The sequence below is a fragment of the Cupressus sempervirens genome, chromosome 6 (genome assembly GCF_028749045.1).
Source record: "Cupressus sempervirens isolate cs-2001-9-10 chromosome 6, ASM2874904v1, whole genome shotgun sequence".
Classification (NCBI taxonomy): Eukaryota; Viridiplantae; Streptophyta; class Pinopsida; order Cupressales; family Cupressaceae; genus Cupressus; species Cupressus sempervirens.
In genome coordinates, this window is record NC_143123.1 from 452,863,756 (window position 1) to 452,880,277 (window position 16,522).

The 16,522-nt window shown below is 35.9% G+C and overlaps 1 protein-coding gene across 1 annotated transcript in view; it reads right to left on the reverse strand.

The window, feature by feature from the left end:
* Nucleotides 1-16,522, reverse strand: part of LOC149553031 (haloacid dehalogenase-like hydrolase family protein) — a 381,367-nt gene that overhangs the window by 123,957 nt on the left and 240,888 nt on the right. The window contains exon 24 of the mRNA XM_089788543.1: nucleotides 1,446-1,538. Within this exon, the coding sequence (XP_089644669.1) occupies nucleotides 1,446-1,538 (93 nt within the window). The remainder of the gene's footprint in view (nucleotides 1-1,445; nucleotides 1,539-16,522) is intronic.

Sequence of the window (16,522 nt, forward strand, 5' to 3'; positions counted from 1 at the left end):
ATATTTTGTGAAAACCCAAAAAGAGTATTTCATTGCAAAAACTTTAGTTAGCTCCCACATCGAGTATGGTTTCAAATGAATCTGAGTAAAAAAATGTAAAGCCCCTTGTGATCATCAGAAAATCACATCAACCACCAAGCTTATCTAGAGTCAAGACCTGACGTTAAAGGAAACTTGGAGTCGTTGTATGATCTTCTTGCAATCTTAGCATACACGAGACTTTGTTCAAGAGAGGATAAGATATTTCGGTACTTTTTTCTACTATTTGGCGAGTCATATAACATGCATCAACAACACCTAAATGTTTCTGCACTCATAATTGATCTAACATATTACATAAAAAAGTCTTCTTCACCCAAAGTCTTGCACTTAATTAAATAATCTTATTATTTAATTAATCCCCATTTACATCTCACCTCACAAAAAATAAATTATTATTATTTTCACCAATTTTCCACCTCACATATGGCTAAGATGATTAAATGTTATTATTAGTTATTGCCATATTTCCATCATCCATTACAATAATAAAGGACATCTAATGAAACATGTCCTTATGGTTCCAATATTCTCTCTCTGTCAAACCCAAGAATATAGTGCTCCTAGATGCATATGTCCCTTATTTTCTCATGGTTACAATTACTTACTAAACTTAATAAGTGGATCATACCCCTTTACATTCCAACAATTTCCTTCTCGACCCTCCAATCCCTCCTTGATCCCAAGGAAATCCTCTCAATCATTGTCTCCCATTGATTTCACATTGGATCTCAACAATCCAATGCTTCTCCCCAAATTATATAAATAGAGGGGCATGCTCACTCATTACAAATCCATCAACTTTGTGCTACATATATACTCGCAGAATAACTAACTTCAAGAAAAGAAACATATACATACCAATAATCAATTGGAGAAATCGTTTAAAAATAGAGTTTATGGTAAAATTGAGTTGAGTTTTGATGTTATTGTGTTGTTTGTGTTCTTTTATTTAGCTCCACCTGAGGTTTGGTCTTGATTTTACAGGACCATGTGGCTTGTGTGTAGAATCACGATTTTTTGGTCTTGTTTTGTGTTTGAAGAGCTTAATACAAGTAGATAGAGATTGAGAAGATGTTTTCTTGCAATAATTATACTTGCCGCAATAAAATATATAAGCAATATCTCCCAAAGAATGTAATTAAAGTATGAAGGAATGTCTCCAATTGATGGCAATTTTCAGTTATTTATAAAATGGCATATGCTGTTAAACACCTCCTATCTAGGAAAAAAACAAAGAATGAATTTGAAAATTATTCATAAGAGCTGTAAATTAATAATGCCTTTATGGTATACCTGAAACATTTGAACAATGCCATATTTATATCCAGAATATAAAGTAATATTTACTATTTATACATTGTAAAACACTATTGATACTGGCTGTCATTTAAAAATATCCTTACCTGAGCCAATTGAGCAACCCCATCTTTAAATCCAGCATTCCCGGTTCCTGCAACTGTCCTTACTTTTCTGGTAACTGTATCCAGTACTCTGATCTATCAAAATGAAGATTCTCGTCAATTAATCAACATGTGAGTACACATCCATTTTACATAAATTAACAGCGACAGATATATGTCTGCCAACAATCTAGGAAAGATGCTTGGAAGAGAACAAACAGAGGACAAATATAAATCATTTGTAGTGCCTTTCCATTTTCAATATGCAAAAAAATAGTACTGCAATACTCTAATAGTGGTCTCAATAAGATGTAACGACTCTAATTTAAAATTTGGCCAAGAATTTTCCTTTACTATATGCTATACATACCAAAGTTTATTCTTAAACAAATCTCCCATATATGAAATGTAACTTGACTTAGAAGTCCACTTTCATGTTAATCTAACCACGGTTGCAAAGAGTGGGAAGAAAACAAGTGTACTCCAAAATTTGATAAATAGATGATAATCAAAAGAAGTTAAGAAAGCATGAGATTTGACAATTCGCATTTTTAAAAAGAACTGTGCAATATATTGTATTACAAAACATCATTGATATGATAAGAATATAAGGCAGAAAGATTTAGTAAAAGAAATATTCATTTTAAACAAAGGAATTCATGAGCACTAAAATCATAAGAATTTTAGTCAGATATAGTTTTAGGACAAATAAAACTCAGCGACTAACTCCTGGTCAACACATTGACTCAGATTAACATGCACTATTATATGAGGATATCTTTAGCATCATATAAATTTGAGATATTTAAGTATCTGATTAGACTCCAGGAGTGTTTGTCTTATAATATATTATGCATTGATATGTGTAAACTTATTCAAGTTCTGGTCTCCTATCAGTATTGCATAGTTTTGTCAGGGTCCTGTTTTCAACTAATTATTGTGACTAATTAATCGAGGTAGCTGCTATTCTGGAATGAATTAAACATGGAATCAGAAATTTTAAGACATACTTCAAGATTAACACCAAAATGTTATTGGTAAAAGAAGAAAGCTGAAAGCAGGTTCACAAGAAATTGGAAAGATCCTAGCCATTTATGAAAACTTAAAAATATTCTGTCATAGATCAACTCAACTTGCAGCACAAGCATATATATATATATATATGCTCACACACTCACACATTCTTGATATTTATTTCACTTCATTTTAATTTACTTTTTTTTTTTTTTTTTTCTGGTCTTCCCCTTAAAATCTTTCTATTTCAGTTTGCTTCATTTATGTTTGGGTTCATTTCGTTAATTGGTTTTTTAATTTAATTGATTTAATTTATTTATTAGTCTTATTTAATTTTCTTTTTGAGTTTTTGTTTTGTTTTGTTTATATTTTTAATTCTTTTGTGTGTTTTTATCTTTTATATGTGTGTATATACACACACACACACACACTCTCATGCTCTCGCACATTTTTGTTATATTTTATTTCTTTCAACTTTTGGTTATTCTTTTTCTTCCCTGCCTTTTTCTAGTATTCCTTTTCTTGTTTTCTTGGGAGTTTCTTTGTGTTCTTTTGTTACTTAGTGTTTTATTTTTCTTCATATATTGTAGTGCTTTAGTATTTTTTATCTTTCATTTTTTTGGTTGATTATCTCTTTTTTCTAGTGCCTTTAGTTATGGTTTTATAGTTTAGTTTTTGTCTTACTATTCTCCCTTTAAATTTTCTTTAGGACCCTTTCTATTTTGTTCTTTTTGTTCCTTTTATCCTATTGGGTTGTATTTACATTTTTCACTTGTTTGTTTCATCTTCCTTCTATTGGTTATTGTTCAGTTCCATTTGTGTTCTTGGTTTATTTTTCTTTCTGCTCATTTTTTGGCCTTTTGTGTTGTAGATTTGCATACATACAAATATATGTATATACATACATACATATATATCTGTGTTTGTGTGTGTTTGTGTTAGTTCTTTTCTTTATTATTATTTTTATTGTGTCTTCCTGTTTCAGGATAGGGAGTATTTTTCTTTAGGTGGATGCTTTTTGTTTCTCTTCCTTTCTTTTTGGCATTTTCTCTTGGTTCCTGTGTCCTTCCCTTACCCTTCTCTTCTTTTTATAAGGTCTTGGTCTGCAGCCTTGTATCTTTCCACATTCTTAAACTCTCATCTTAATGATGGATCATGAAGTATGATCCGAAAAGTGGATGTGTTTTTTTCTTACATAGTCAGATCCAACAGCACAATAGAAATAGTTCATGGGCTGTGGAAATTTGCTGTCTCTAAAATATCATATAATTTGTTGTCGCTAATATATCATATAATTTGAAAAAATGTGACATTGGCAATAAAAAGTTGAATGATTTTCTGTTCACGTGCAAGATACAAATTTCACAATCTCTGACCTTATCACAGAAAAATTTGAATGTTTGGATGAATGCTAAGCAAGATAAAATATTCTTTTCTCTGCACTCTTGCAACTTATACGAAATATGTCTATTAATTTAAATCAAATTGATGCTGACAACAATTGTTGGATTTACAGCTTCGAAACACATGAATAAATAACTATAAATCATGATTTTTCCACTGAACTGATGAACTTGATTACATTATCAGATTTTTGGAATAATCTGTTTCAAATTGATGATACTAGTATATGAATCTGATTGTTGTGAATAATGGATGTTCAGAATTGCGGCAGTCCACAAAATTGTTTTTTTTGGTGTATAGAGCTTAATAAAGCTGTCATTAGGCATAACCAGGTATGACTATAGATGTATATGCTTCTAGTGAATAGATTAGACCATGAAACGTCTTGGATTCTTGCAGGCCACCACTAATTGTTGGCAAATTGTTTCCAATTTACATGCATTGTAATCAACGGTTAAGGCAGAAAGCTTCTCTGTCATAGCATTAACGGAGTCCCTGAGTAGCTGGCTCTAAGTCTCAAATAAGCCCAAGCATTCAAAGATCTCAGCCATGTCAGGTAAATGCTTCCGTTGATAAGTCTGGAGTGGGGTCGAGGACAGCACCATATCTCTTAATCCCGAGTCCAAAGACATAAACCATGACACCAGAAACCACCTAGGGCAAAACAAGCCACACACCACACCACTAAGCGCTAGAAATGACAAACATGATCACGCCCTTCTTAATTCGACCAAATTGATTAGGGAAAATGAGCGTGGAGAAGCAGATGATGACAAGGAGAGTAAACCAAAACCACAACAATGACAATGGCGAGCAAAGACAAGGAAAACCAACACGCGCACACCTGCGGGAGCACAACCACGCAAACGGACGAATACAGGTGGACCATGCACGATCACCCGTAGAAGGTGAGATCAAAGCCATGAACCACACATAGGTAGGAAAGCAGACGCGCGCAGGGTCGAATGGTCGTGCAAACGAGGCGGGAAGTAAGACATCTTTATATAAATGCATGAAAAAATGCCTATAAATATTATTACTTATTAAAAATAGATTTTTATAATATATGAAGTCCAAACAATAATTATTACCCAAAAGTCATATTATATAATGTGCATTGAATGATGCTACTACCAAAATATGGATAGTCTAAAATTATTCTTTATCCTTCCCTTTGGTATTTTTTTGTTTCTACCAATGATTGAATTAATGAATGTGGGTATGATAGGGTGCCACTTCAATGATTGATGTCTAAATGATGATTTCATTGATTTGATAGGCATTTGATGATTGATTTTTTATTTCCTAGATGTGCATTGATTGGTGATGATTTGATTGCTCATTGATCACTTTGTTGATTTGATCTTTGCTAATTGATATATTGTTTGATTTAACCTTTTCCGATTCATAGGTTGATTGATTTCGTGATGCATTGATGAGTGGTGATGCATTTATATTTTCTTGACATGATCTCCCCTATATAATATATAAGTACAAGGGTCACCACCTTTCATATGATTGAGTCACCACTTTCCATTGTTGCCTTTAAGAATAATATATTATCTTCCTAGTTGATCTCCCTTTTAAATTTCACGCCCTTCTTAAATCAAGTTCTTCTCTTTTATATCTCCATTAAGTGTACAGAGGCACATCCTTTCATCTATTAATGCACTTATGAAATGCTCACAATCTTTAAATATAAAAAGATACAACTGCTGCCTCTTTCACTTCGTATTCCTCACTTCTCAAATCTTTCTTTACCATTCAAATTTGCACATATAGCATTTAAGATCTGCATATCTTTTTTTGGTAGATCTATATATTGTATTTTCTTCTGTCCTTCTCAATTCTTATATCAGACTCCTTATACTTTCTGCTCTAGATCTCCTCTACTCCTTTTTTTCCTCCATTCTATTTGATCTTTATCCTTTATATCTTCTCATGTGAGGGAGAGGTTTTCCTTTTGGTAAGTCATGACCCTTCATAATTGTCCCTGTTTCAAAGAGTTGCTATAACAAGCTATTTTTCCCATCTCTATTCAAACAATTTAATATAAATAAAAGATACATTACTATTCATATTCACATGAATGAAAGACAGTTATAACAACTAGTTTACATATTCACTAGAAAGAGTTTAACGAATTAACTGAATTTTGGTTAAGCATAAGAAATAACTTAATTCACTACTTGTAAAATTAACATCTATCTAAATATAACTTCAGCTGAAACTGAAAATACGTAAGGTAAAATACCTGAGGAAAGAAGATAAAATGAATGTAAATCCTTTTGTATTATACAAGTCTTGGTTTCTGGTAGAGAGGAGAAGCATTGTTAAGAGCTTAACCTTCCAGTCGTGGACACTTAAGTATCCCCACACAATCTCAACTAAGAAAGGCCCTCCCTACCAAGGATTAGGCATGGGACACCCTTGTTTTGCCACTCGACATCCTAGTGTTATAGTGTTCGCTAGGCAGTTAGCTAGGCTATGGAGTCCTTCCCATTAGCCCATCTCTCCAACTGCTAACAATCCTGACCTCTAGTGATCACAGCAGCAAGCATGCCACTAAACCTACCCTAGCCAAGGCTTTACATGAACACTATGTGCTTGATCACCCACCACTCAAATTGACAACAAGAATACTACCATTTGATCACGATGAGCTGACTCACTCTATATTTATTTGTTTAGGTTCATCAACTGTTTATTTTGTTTCTGATTTCTTTTCTTATCATACAAGTATAACCCATTGATCATTTGATATCAACCCACACTCAACATCTTGACCTTGTTAGTCATCCTTGATGAATCTCAATGTTGTTGTCTATATCCTTGAACAATCTCTATTTATCACAATCAAATACTTTCTGACTAGCTTGGGCTTACAACAGACATTTATATAAAAGATTCATGATATTTCATAACAATTTCCTTAACTCTCTAAGTGTGCCTTCTCTTATCTCATAGGCATATGGAAGATGCCCCTGTATAAGTATTGCACGAAGTTGGAGATACTTCCAAATTGAACTTGAGTTCTGAAAGAATAATCATAACAGTATGCAACAAATAACTTAGACCCTTATGCATGTTTTTATACAAACAAACTTGTGTAAACAAGATAGTCAATTTGGAACTAGCCTGTCTAACTCTATCTATATTATCAACATTTCTTTCAGATTTCCAAACTAGAATTTTAAAGCCTTATAATATGAAAAAAATGGAAAAGGAAACGTAGAAAAATGCATAACCTGGTAGAGGCATTATCACCCTCAAGTGGTAGTGAAAACAAGAATGCTTGGTATGGCTCCTTGCTTGTAGATTCTAGCAATTGTTGGTAAAAATAAATTGTATTTGAGAAAGAAAGGTTGTTATGTAGGCAATCACCGATATGAACCCACAATGTTTTAGGTACAACCATAGACGAGAACAAATGTAATATGGAATGCAATCTCAAATATGAATTACAGCACTGTATGTGCAAATCATAGAAGAGGACAAATGTAATATGGAATGCTATCACAAATACAGAGCACGACACTATGGATGAAATCAGTTTATGGCAAATGAAATCGCAAAATAGCAACAGTGAATGTAATCACTAATACAGAACAAAATCATCGGTATGAATGTAGCCATGTAAAAAGAGATTGTCTTCTTGTTTTAAGAGCATCCTCGGTCATGAGCTAGATAAGGAAAGGTGACAACATCATGAGTTAGGTTCAAGAGTCATTAAAAGGCGGACAAGAGATATGGTTAATTCAACCATAACAAATAGGCCACTGGAAATATAGAGGGCTGATGACATGAATTAATAATATTAATAACATTGCCAAGGTCGGAAATAATGACTTTACTCTCAATGTGTTAATATTAGAAAACCATCTTGTATCTACCTACACTTGTGTATGTATGTACACATACACATATATACATAATATTCCAAGCATACATTCCTTGTGTATACATTATATTTTAAGTAGGCGTCCAACCTCAATGTGAACGATGTGGTCAAATATGTGTCAATCATACCTCCTTCAAATGAAACGCTGCTTCCTAGATTGCATTCCATAGCTCTCAATTTCACAAAAAACAACTCCCTTCAATGCTGTAACAAATCGATAGCAGATTCACCTCTCCTATCACTCTTCAGACTTCATACAATTCTCCCTTCGCGTGAACCTCCTTAGACACAGATCAAACAGTAGGATGAATTTGACAAATTGCTATACAACAACAACAATACTTCAAAATTGATTCTCAGAATTTCACAAAACCCTCAGCCCGTTATTCAATAAAGAAGATATGATAATCAAGATGTCTCCCATTCTCCCAAGAAGCCATATTTATAATACAATTCAAGCCAATTAGCTTCACCCACACACCTTTCACTTATAGGCAACTTTTATAATATAAAGTCTTGCCAGTTTATAATATAAAGCACAATAATAATTAAATGTGCATAAAATATTCATTAAACTTCAACATACTTCAAAATAAATGACTTCGTCAAAATCCCATTTGTGAGATCTAGTTCCAAATACCAGACGTTCACCCAAACTGAACTGTTCAACCAAAAATAATAACTGGCCAAAAGTGACTTACTAAAAACAATAAGTCCAAAAATAGTAATTTCTTGATAAAGACCCCCAAATCCAAACGTCAGCTCACGAGGGTCGCAATGATGAGATGACAAAACCATACTCCAAAACCTTGCTAAATCGGGGACATTACAGTCCTCCCTCCGCAAGATTGCTTGTCTCCAAGAAATCGCAATTGAGGGTGCTATAGAATATCCTCTAGCTCCCCGGTAGCATCCTCATACGGTAAGTCATGCCACTTAACTAGAAACTCATAGATCGTGCTCCATTGCAACTATCTCTCTCTAGTATCAATAATCGCTTCTAGAATTAACTCCAATCTCCCCTCGTCATCTAATTGAGGCAATACAGGAGATGGTAGCACATGTCGACCCAGAGCCCTTTTGATGTGTGAAACATGAAATACATTGTGAACCCTACTATCATCAGGCAAATGCAACTCATAAGTCACCTCACCAATTTGTCCTACAATACGAAAAGGACCATAATATTGTGGCTTAAGTTTCTTTGCACCACTCTTTTTGATAGAAGACTACCAATATAGTTGCAACATCAAGAAACCATGTCACCCACCAGAAAAGTGAGAGCTTTTCTCCACTAATCAACATACTGCTTTTGATGATTTTGTGCTCTCTGTATGTTGTCTCTCAAAGACCTCACTACATCTTGGCTATCCTATAACAACTCTCCTGCACTCGGCACTCTACTGTCGCCACATAGAAAATCCACAAAACTAGGTGGATTATATTTGTATAAAGCCCTAAAGGGTGGCATTTGAGTGGTCATGTGATGAGTAGAGTTGTAACAATACTCACATAAGTGAATCCACTTCACCCAAGCCTTCTACTGAGAAGAAACATAGTTCCGCAGATATCACTCAACCCATTTGTTTACGATTTTAGTTTGACCATCCGTCTACAGGTGATAACTAGTGCGAGGAGTCAACTAAGTCCCATATAATCTAAAAATCTCCTACCAAAAATGACTAATAAATCTTCTATTACAGTCACTCATAATGGTTTTGGGTAGACCATGTAACTTGAAAATCTCCTTGAAAATAACTCAGCTAACTACATAGCTGAATAGGTAGTAGTGATAGCACTGATAGGGAAACAATGAGCATACTTCGTGAGTTTGTCTACTACCACATATATATAATCATGTCCTTGAGCTTTAGGCAAGCCTACAATAAAATCCATAGAAATCCCCTCCCACTTCCTCTCAGGGACAGGAAGCGGCTATAATAAACCTACAGGATACGTGTGTTCCTCTTTGTTCATCTGACAAACAGAAAAATCTCGAACATAGCAATGAACATCAACCTTCAACCCCTTCCATGTGAATCTTTCCTTAACCTGTCTATAAGTCTCGAAAAACCCCCAAGTGACCAGCCATAGGAAAATCATGGAATGCTCGTAGTATAATCCAACACACATCTGACTCCAAAATCAAATATATCCTTCCCTTGTAGATAATCAATTCACCTGAAAGCAAATATTTATCATCTTAAATGCTACCATCCAAAATGCCTGAAGCCCACTAATCCCTAGCATATTCAGCTATAATTAAATGTCTCCAATCCTCTGAAATCTCAATAACTACGCAAAGATGAGGCCTCCTCGAAAGAGCATCTGCAACAACAGTTTGAGTCCCCATGATATAGGAGATAGCAAAATCATAAGACTGTAGCTTCTTAGGCACTTTTGTTGCCTTTCATTTAAATCCCTCTGTCCAAGGAAATGCCTCAAGCTATTATAATCAGTCTTAGTACAAAAAAATTTGCCTACTAGGTACTACCTAAACTTGGCCAAGGCATGCATGATTGCCAACATCTCTTTATCATAAATACTTAAAGATCTCTCTAGTCCTTGCAATTTCTTGCTCTCAAAAACAATGGGATATCGATCCTAGGATAAAATTGCACCAATACCCTCTCCAAAAGCATCACAATGAAAATTAAAGGGCCTAGAAAAATCAGGTAAAGCCAACACTAGACATGAAGTAATAATAGTCTTAAACCTCTCAAAACACTCCTGTGCCTGGGTCGTCCACTGAAAAGCACCCTTACGATCAAATCTGTAAGGGGAGTTGCATGTTGTGAAAACCATGTTGCAAACCTATGGTAGAAAGCACAAACCTATAAACCCTCTCAACTATGTCAGGTTCTCAGGTGTCGGCCACTCCACAATAGCACGAATCTTATTTGGGTCTATGCGAACTCCATCAACATCGATGATATGCCCCAAATAAAGTAGCTTTGTCACACCAAGAGCACACTTGGACTCTTTGGCATACAAACAAGCCTAGTCCAATATACCCAAAACTATATCCAAGTGAACAACATGATCATCCCATGTCTTGCTATAAATCATAATGTTTTCGAAAAATACTTCCACAAATCTGCAAAGTTGGCTGTGAAATACCCTATTCATAGTAGACTGAAAAGTAGCAAGGGCCTTGGTCAAGCCAAAGGACATGACCAAAAACTCAAAATGCCCACTGTGACACCTGAATGCAGTCTTCTCTATATCCTGCTCTCTAACCCGGATTTGATGATATCCAGATCTCAAGTCAATCTTTGAAACATACTTTCCCCTATGTAACTCATCAATGAGCTCATCAATCTGTGGAATAGGATACTGCTTCTTAATTGTCTTTTTATTCAACATCCAGTAATCAATGCACATCCGAAGGGTGTCATCCTTCTTCACCAAAACAACTGACGAAGTGAATGGGGACTTACTTGGCCTAATATGTCCCATGTCAAGAAGCTCATGTATGGTCTTCTCAATCTCATCTTTGAGCCATTTCGGATGCCATTAGGGTGTGATCGTGATGGGCTTAGTGCCCTCCTTCAGCTCTATGATATGCACAATCCCTGTATCTGGAGGCCTACCAGGAGGCAAATCACCAACACTTAAGAGTTATTAACTCTCAAATGCTGGATCTCTGGATGATAATCTAACTCCTCAACACTCTTTTGGGTAGACATAATCCTACACTCAACTACCCAATCTATAACATCCTCACGGCATACCAGATGCTGCATGCGCTGAAGGGAAACCTGCTTAAGCTCATCATTACGGATTTCTTTGAGAATCTATGGCTGCCTGTCCTTGATGTACCTCATCTCCATCCTCTCTGTGCTCAAGTAGATATCCTGAAGTGTGTGTAACCATGCCATACCAAGAACTATATTTGTCCCACCCATATCTACCACACAAAAATCTGCAGTGAAAGCATATGTGTTAAGTCTCATAAGAAGATCTGAAATCATCTTGTTACACCTCAAGGTGTAACCATCAGCCTCCTGTACCCATAGGCCCTCAAAACCCTCCGTCTGTATACCTCTCCTCATAACCAAACGAGCATCTATAAAATTATGAGTGGCTCCAGTATCAAATAATGCGATAATGCCCTATCTAACTACGAGCCCGTGCATCCTGAAGGCTCCATCCTTCATGTTGGATAAGTATGCTACCTTGAGGTTGGAATCATCCACCACATCCTCATCATCATCAATCCCATGCTGATCTTGATCATTAATCCCAGACTGCTTCTAAAAATCAGCACTGTCCTCATCATCATAAAACTACTCCATCATCCTCTTTTTTCCCTTAGGCCTCATAGGATAGTCATGGTCAACATCATAGGGACCCCTGCAGTAGAAACACAACTTCCTCCTCAAATCATTAATCGTCTCCCGATCCAAAGGACCTCCAATAGGACACTTACCCTTAAGTTTCTCCTCTCTCCGAGGAGTTGTCCTATTGTAAGAAGACGTAGCAGGCTTTTAAGAAAATTTGCCTCTAGGTGTAGAAGCCACTAAGTTACGAACCTTCTTCATAGCTTCCTACAATGAGGGGGGATCCAAACACTTAACCCAACCCCTAAGTGGCTCAACAAGACTCTCAATGAAAAGCATAACCCTCCTCCTCTCCGATATTTCATCTACCATCACTGATAATCTCTCTGGAATTCAGTGATAAATGCCTCCAAACCAGCTGTCTATCACAACTGAGCCAACTCCCTAAAGTAAATCTCAGGGTCCTCCTTGTCAAAACATTCTATCAACCTATCAACAGACTCCTGATATGATGTGATCTAATCATGATGGAGAGATACTAAGTTGTGGTACCACCAATCATGTGCAACTTCGTCAAGGTGTAAAATAACAAATCTGATGGCGTCCTCCTCAATCATAGGATGCAAAGTGAGGTAGCTATCAAGCTTGTGGACCCAAGCTCTAGCAGTCACTCTACCGCTCCCAATGAAATGCGCTAGTGTCATCTTACCAACCACCTGCTCAAGCTCAATATGCTTAGGCCACTGCATGTCAGTAGCAAGCCTATCCCTGGAATGCTCACGTTTTTGTGTCAAATATCTATCATAACTCAAATTATCCTTCAATGCCTGAGGAAGATCATCCCATTCACTAAAATGAGTCAAAACATCATCAACAAATGAGGTTGCCTCAAAAGTGGTACTAACTGCATCTAGCTCCAATCTCAAAAAGGTGGGTCTCTATGGCCTGTCCTATACACCAATATAACCTGTCCTATCCACCCTATCATCCATCCTAACATGATCCTCGACCCTATGCTTGTCGTCAACCCTAGGGCCCTCATCCACTTGTGACCTGTGGGAACCAATTGAAATATCTCGAACTCTCTACTCTAGTCCCGTGGCAAACCTAATTGTTGCAGGTGTCAGACAACTGTTGTAGTACACCTATCATCTGTTGTTGTCCAGCCGCAATATTCCTAAATGTCTACATGGCTTCTCTATTAACCTTAGCATCTGTGGCTCGGAGTCCAATGCCACCAGAACCACTCAGACTACCAACTAAACCAAACTAAATCTCTGGCTCTCCTTCTCTGGGAGGAGAATTATGTCCCTTAGGTTATAGTGCATACATGGCGCAAATCTTCGATCACCATCCATGTATCAAAATGCAGACCCAAACAAAATAATCAATTTCTGAACCAACGGAGCCCAATTCTTGCAGGTTGGCAAGAAACCGCTCTAATACCACTATAACCGGAATGTTGATGCACAACTCGATTTTTTTAATTTTTGGAATATATTCTTTTTTTGTATTTTTGAAATATGGATATATAACTTCAAAGGAACCAAAACACACCACCTTTAGAATTGTAAATCGAAATTAATTGCAATGAATGAAAGCAACAACTTAGAAACCAATTTAATGATTGATGATGTTTGGCCTTGCCCAACTGTCCCAACCAGTAATTCGATCAGACTTCTATCCTACTATAACCGGAATGTTGATGCACAACTCGATTTTTTTAATTTTTGGAATATATTCTTTTTTTGTATTTTTGAAATATGGATATATAACTTCAAAGGAACCAAAACACACCACCTTTAGAATTGTAAATCGAAATTAATTGCAATGAATGAAAGCAACAACTTAGAAACCAATTTAATGATTGATGATGTTTGGCCTTGCCCAACTGTCCCAACCAGTAATTCGATCAGACTTCTATCCTACTGCTCCACTGAAAATCAATATTTGATTGCCCTTACTATCCTATGTTTTATGCACAAACTCCAAGAGTGGTGCCTGAAGAAAATCGCAGGTATAAGGGAATGAACTCTGACCAATGTTAGTGAATTGCTCCACCCTGAATGCAGATCGCAAGTCCAAGAAATTATGTATAGACATCCTTCACACTCCCATGGCTATAGTTCAGACTCCCACATGGGTTCAGATAAATTGCAGACCCAAATTCATTAGCCGCCCAACCTCAATGTGAAGGATGTGGTCAAATATGTACCAATTGTACCTCCTTCAAATGAAACTTTGCTTCCCATATAGCATTTGACAACTCTCAATTTCACAAAAATGGCTCCCTTCAATGCTGTAACAAATCGATAGCAAATTCACCTAACCTATCACTCTTTAGACTTCATACAATTCTCCCTTCTCGTAAACCTCCTTAGACACAAATTAGACAATAGGAGAAATTCGACAAATTGCTATACAACAGCAGCAATACTTCAGAATTGGTTCTCAAAACTTCACAAAACCCTCAGCCAATTATTCAATAAAGAAGATATGATAATCAAGATGTCTCCCATTCGCCCAAGAAGCCATATTTATAATACAGTTCGAGCCAATTAGCTTCACCCACACACCTTTCACTTATAAGAAACCTTTATAATATAATCTTGACACTTTATAATATAAAGCACAATAATAATTAAGTATGCATAAAATATTCATTAAACTCTAACATACTTCAAAATAAATATGACTCCATAAAAAATCCATTTGTGAGATCTAGTACCTAAATGCCAGACGATCACCCAAACTGAACTGCTCAAACAAAAATAGTAACTAACCAAAATAGTAATTTCTCAACAAAGACCCCCAAATCCAAACATCAGCTCACGAGGGTTGCAATTATGAGCTGACAAAACCATAGTCTAGAACCCTACTAAACTGGGGACATTGCAGTGCAAGACCTTGAGGCCTAGAGTGATGGATGCAACTCTGATGATGAGGATTATGAGGATGAGGATGATCATGTTAAGCATGTCATTGAGGTTCAACCTCAAACACACGGAGAGAGGATAGCTCTAGAGTCTTCCATGACCTATCTTAGGCATCTTCATGGGAAGGCATAGGCTACTATGAGCCTTTCTTTTGATATATATTTAAAACTTATGATTCCATGGTTGCATATTCCGTGGATATTGTAGATATTTGACAATTACACTATATTTCACATTTCTACTATGTTATTCAGTTTAACTTTAAGTAATTTCTTTAAAAAATTTATACTTGCATGATCTATGAAAAGTTGTATATGTGTGCAAAGTAGCTTCTATTTATCTCAATTATTGTGTATTTGATGTTAATTGGCTAAATGATGCATGAAAAAAATTAAAATCCTTAATCTTTGAATTTCATGGGTTTATTGTCGAGTCCTTGCTGAGTCTAGCTATTGAGACCAAGTCCGAGGCCAATTTGGGCCTGGCCGAGTCTGAGTCGAGTCCAAGGTTGGTAAAACTATGTTCATGTACGTCTTATTTGAATTTACACACATACACACACACACATATGTATATATGTATGTGCATGTACAAGTACATATAGGTACCATGGTATCATTATATTAAGACAGGTTTGACACAATAGGAAGTTCCGAAATCATCCCAATTTAAAAAGGTAACAATTTGTTCTTCATTTGATTTTATGCTTAGTAATTTCTTTTATTATTTAATTATATACATCGACCCAGTTAGCTCATGGTGATCACTTGGTATACCCTTGCTTGCCCAATCCAGTTTTTCCTTGACCAAGGTGGTTTTGGACCCATACCTATTAGCTTAGTGCTAGGGGTGCCCTCATGCCCATTCCTTTTTTGGCAATGCTCTCCCCTTGGTTGTATTCCTACAAAAGATGTTTATCAAGATAATCACATATATCCAAATTGTTTAATCAAAATCAAATAATCATATTAGCTAAACCACCTGTCATTCATATATCATAACGAAAACCATTGTTTCAATTTCTCATGAAACATAATGATTAACCAACTCTTTAATTTTACATGAAACCATAACGAACAACTAACACTTCATTTTCACATGTAATAAAAAATAAATAACAATTTAACCAACCAACTCAATTTCATTTGAAGTCTCAACAGCTGTTATGACATTTTAATTAAGCAAAGATTTGGGATGTAATAGTCACAACCCTTTGTAATTTGAACCCCTTCAAAAAGTGACAAAACTTCATAACCATGTTTGTAGAGTCATCAACCTTCATAACTAAAACAATTTTGAAAGTTCACGACCCTTCATAATTATTCAAAGAGTGCCAACCCTTTATAATCACAAGCTTTCAAAGAGTCAAAACATTTATAATTATAACCCTTTTTAGAAGTCACAACCCTTCAATATTACAATCCTCTCCAAGAGTCCCAATCCTTCACAATCACAACCCTTCCAAAAAGTCATAACCCTTCACAACCACAAGCCTTCCAAAGAGTCACAACCCTGCACCTTTTGAAAGTCACTTTCTTATTT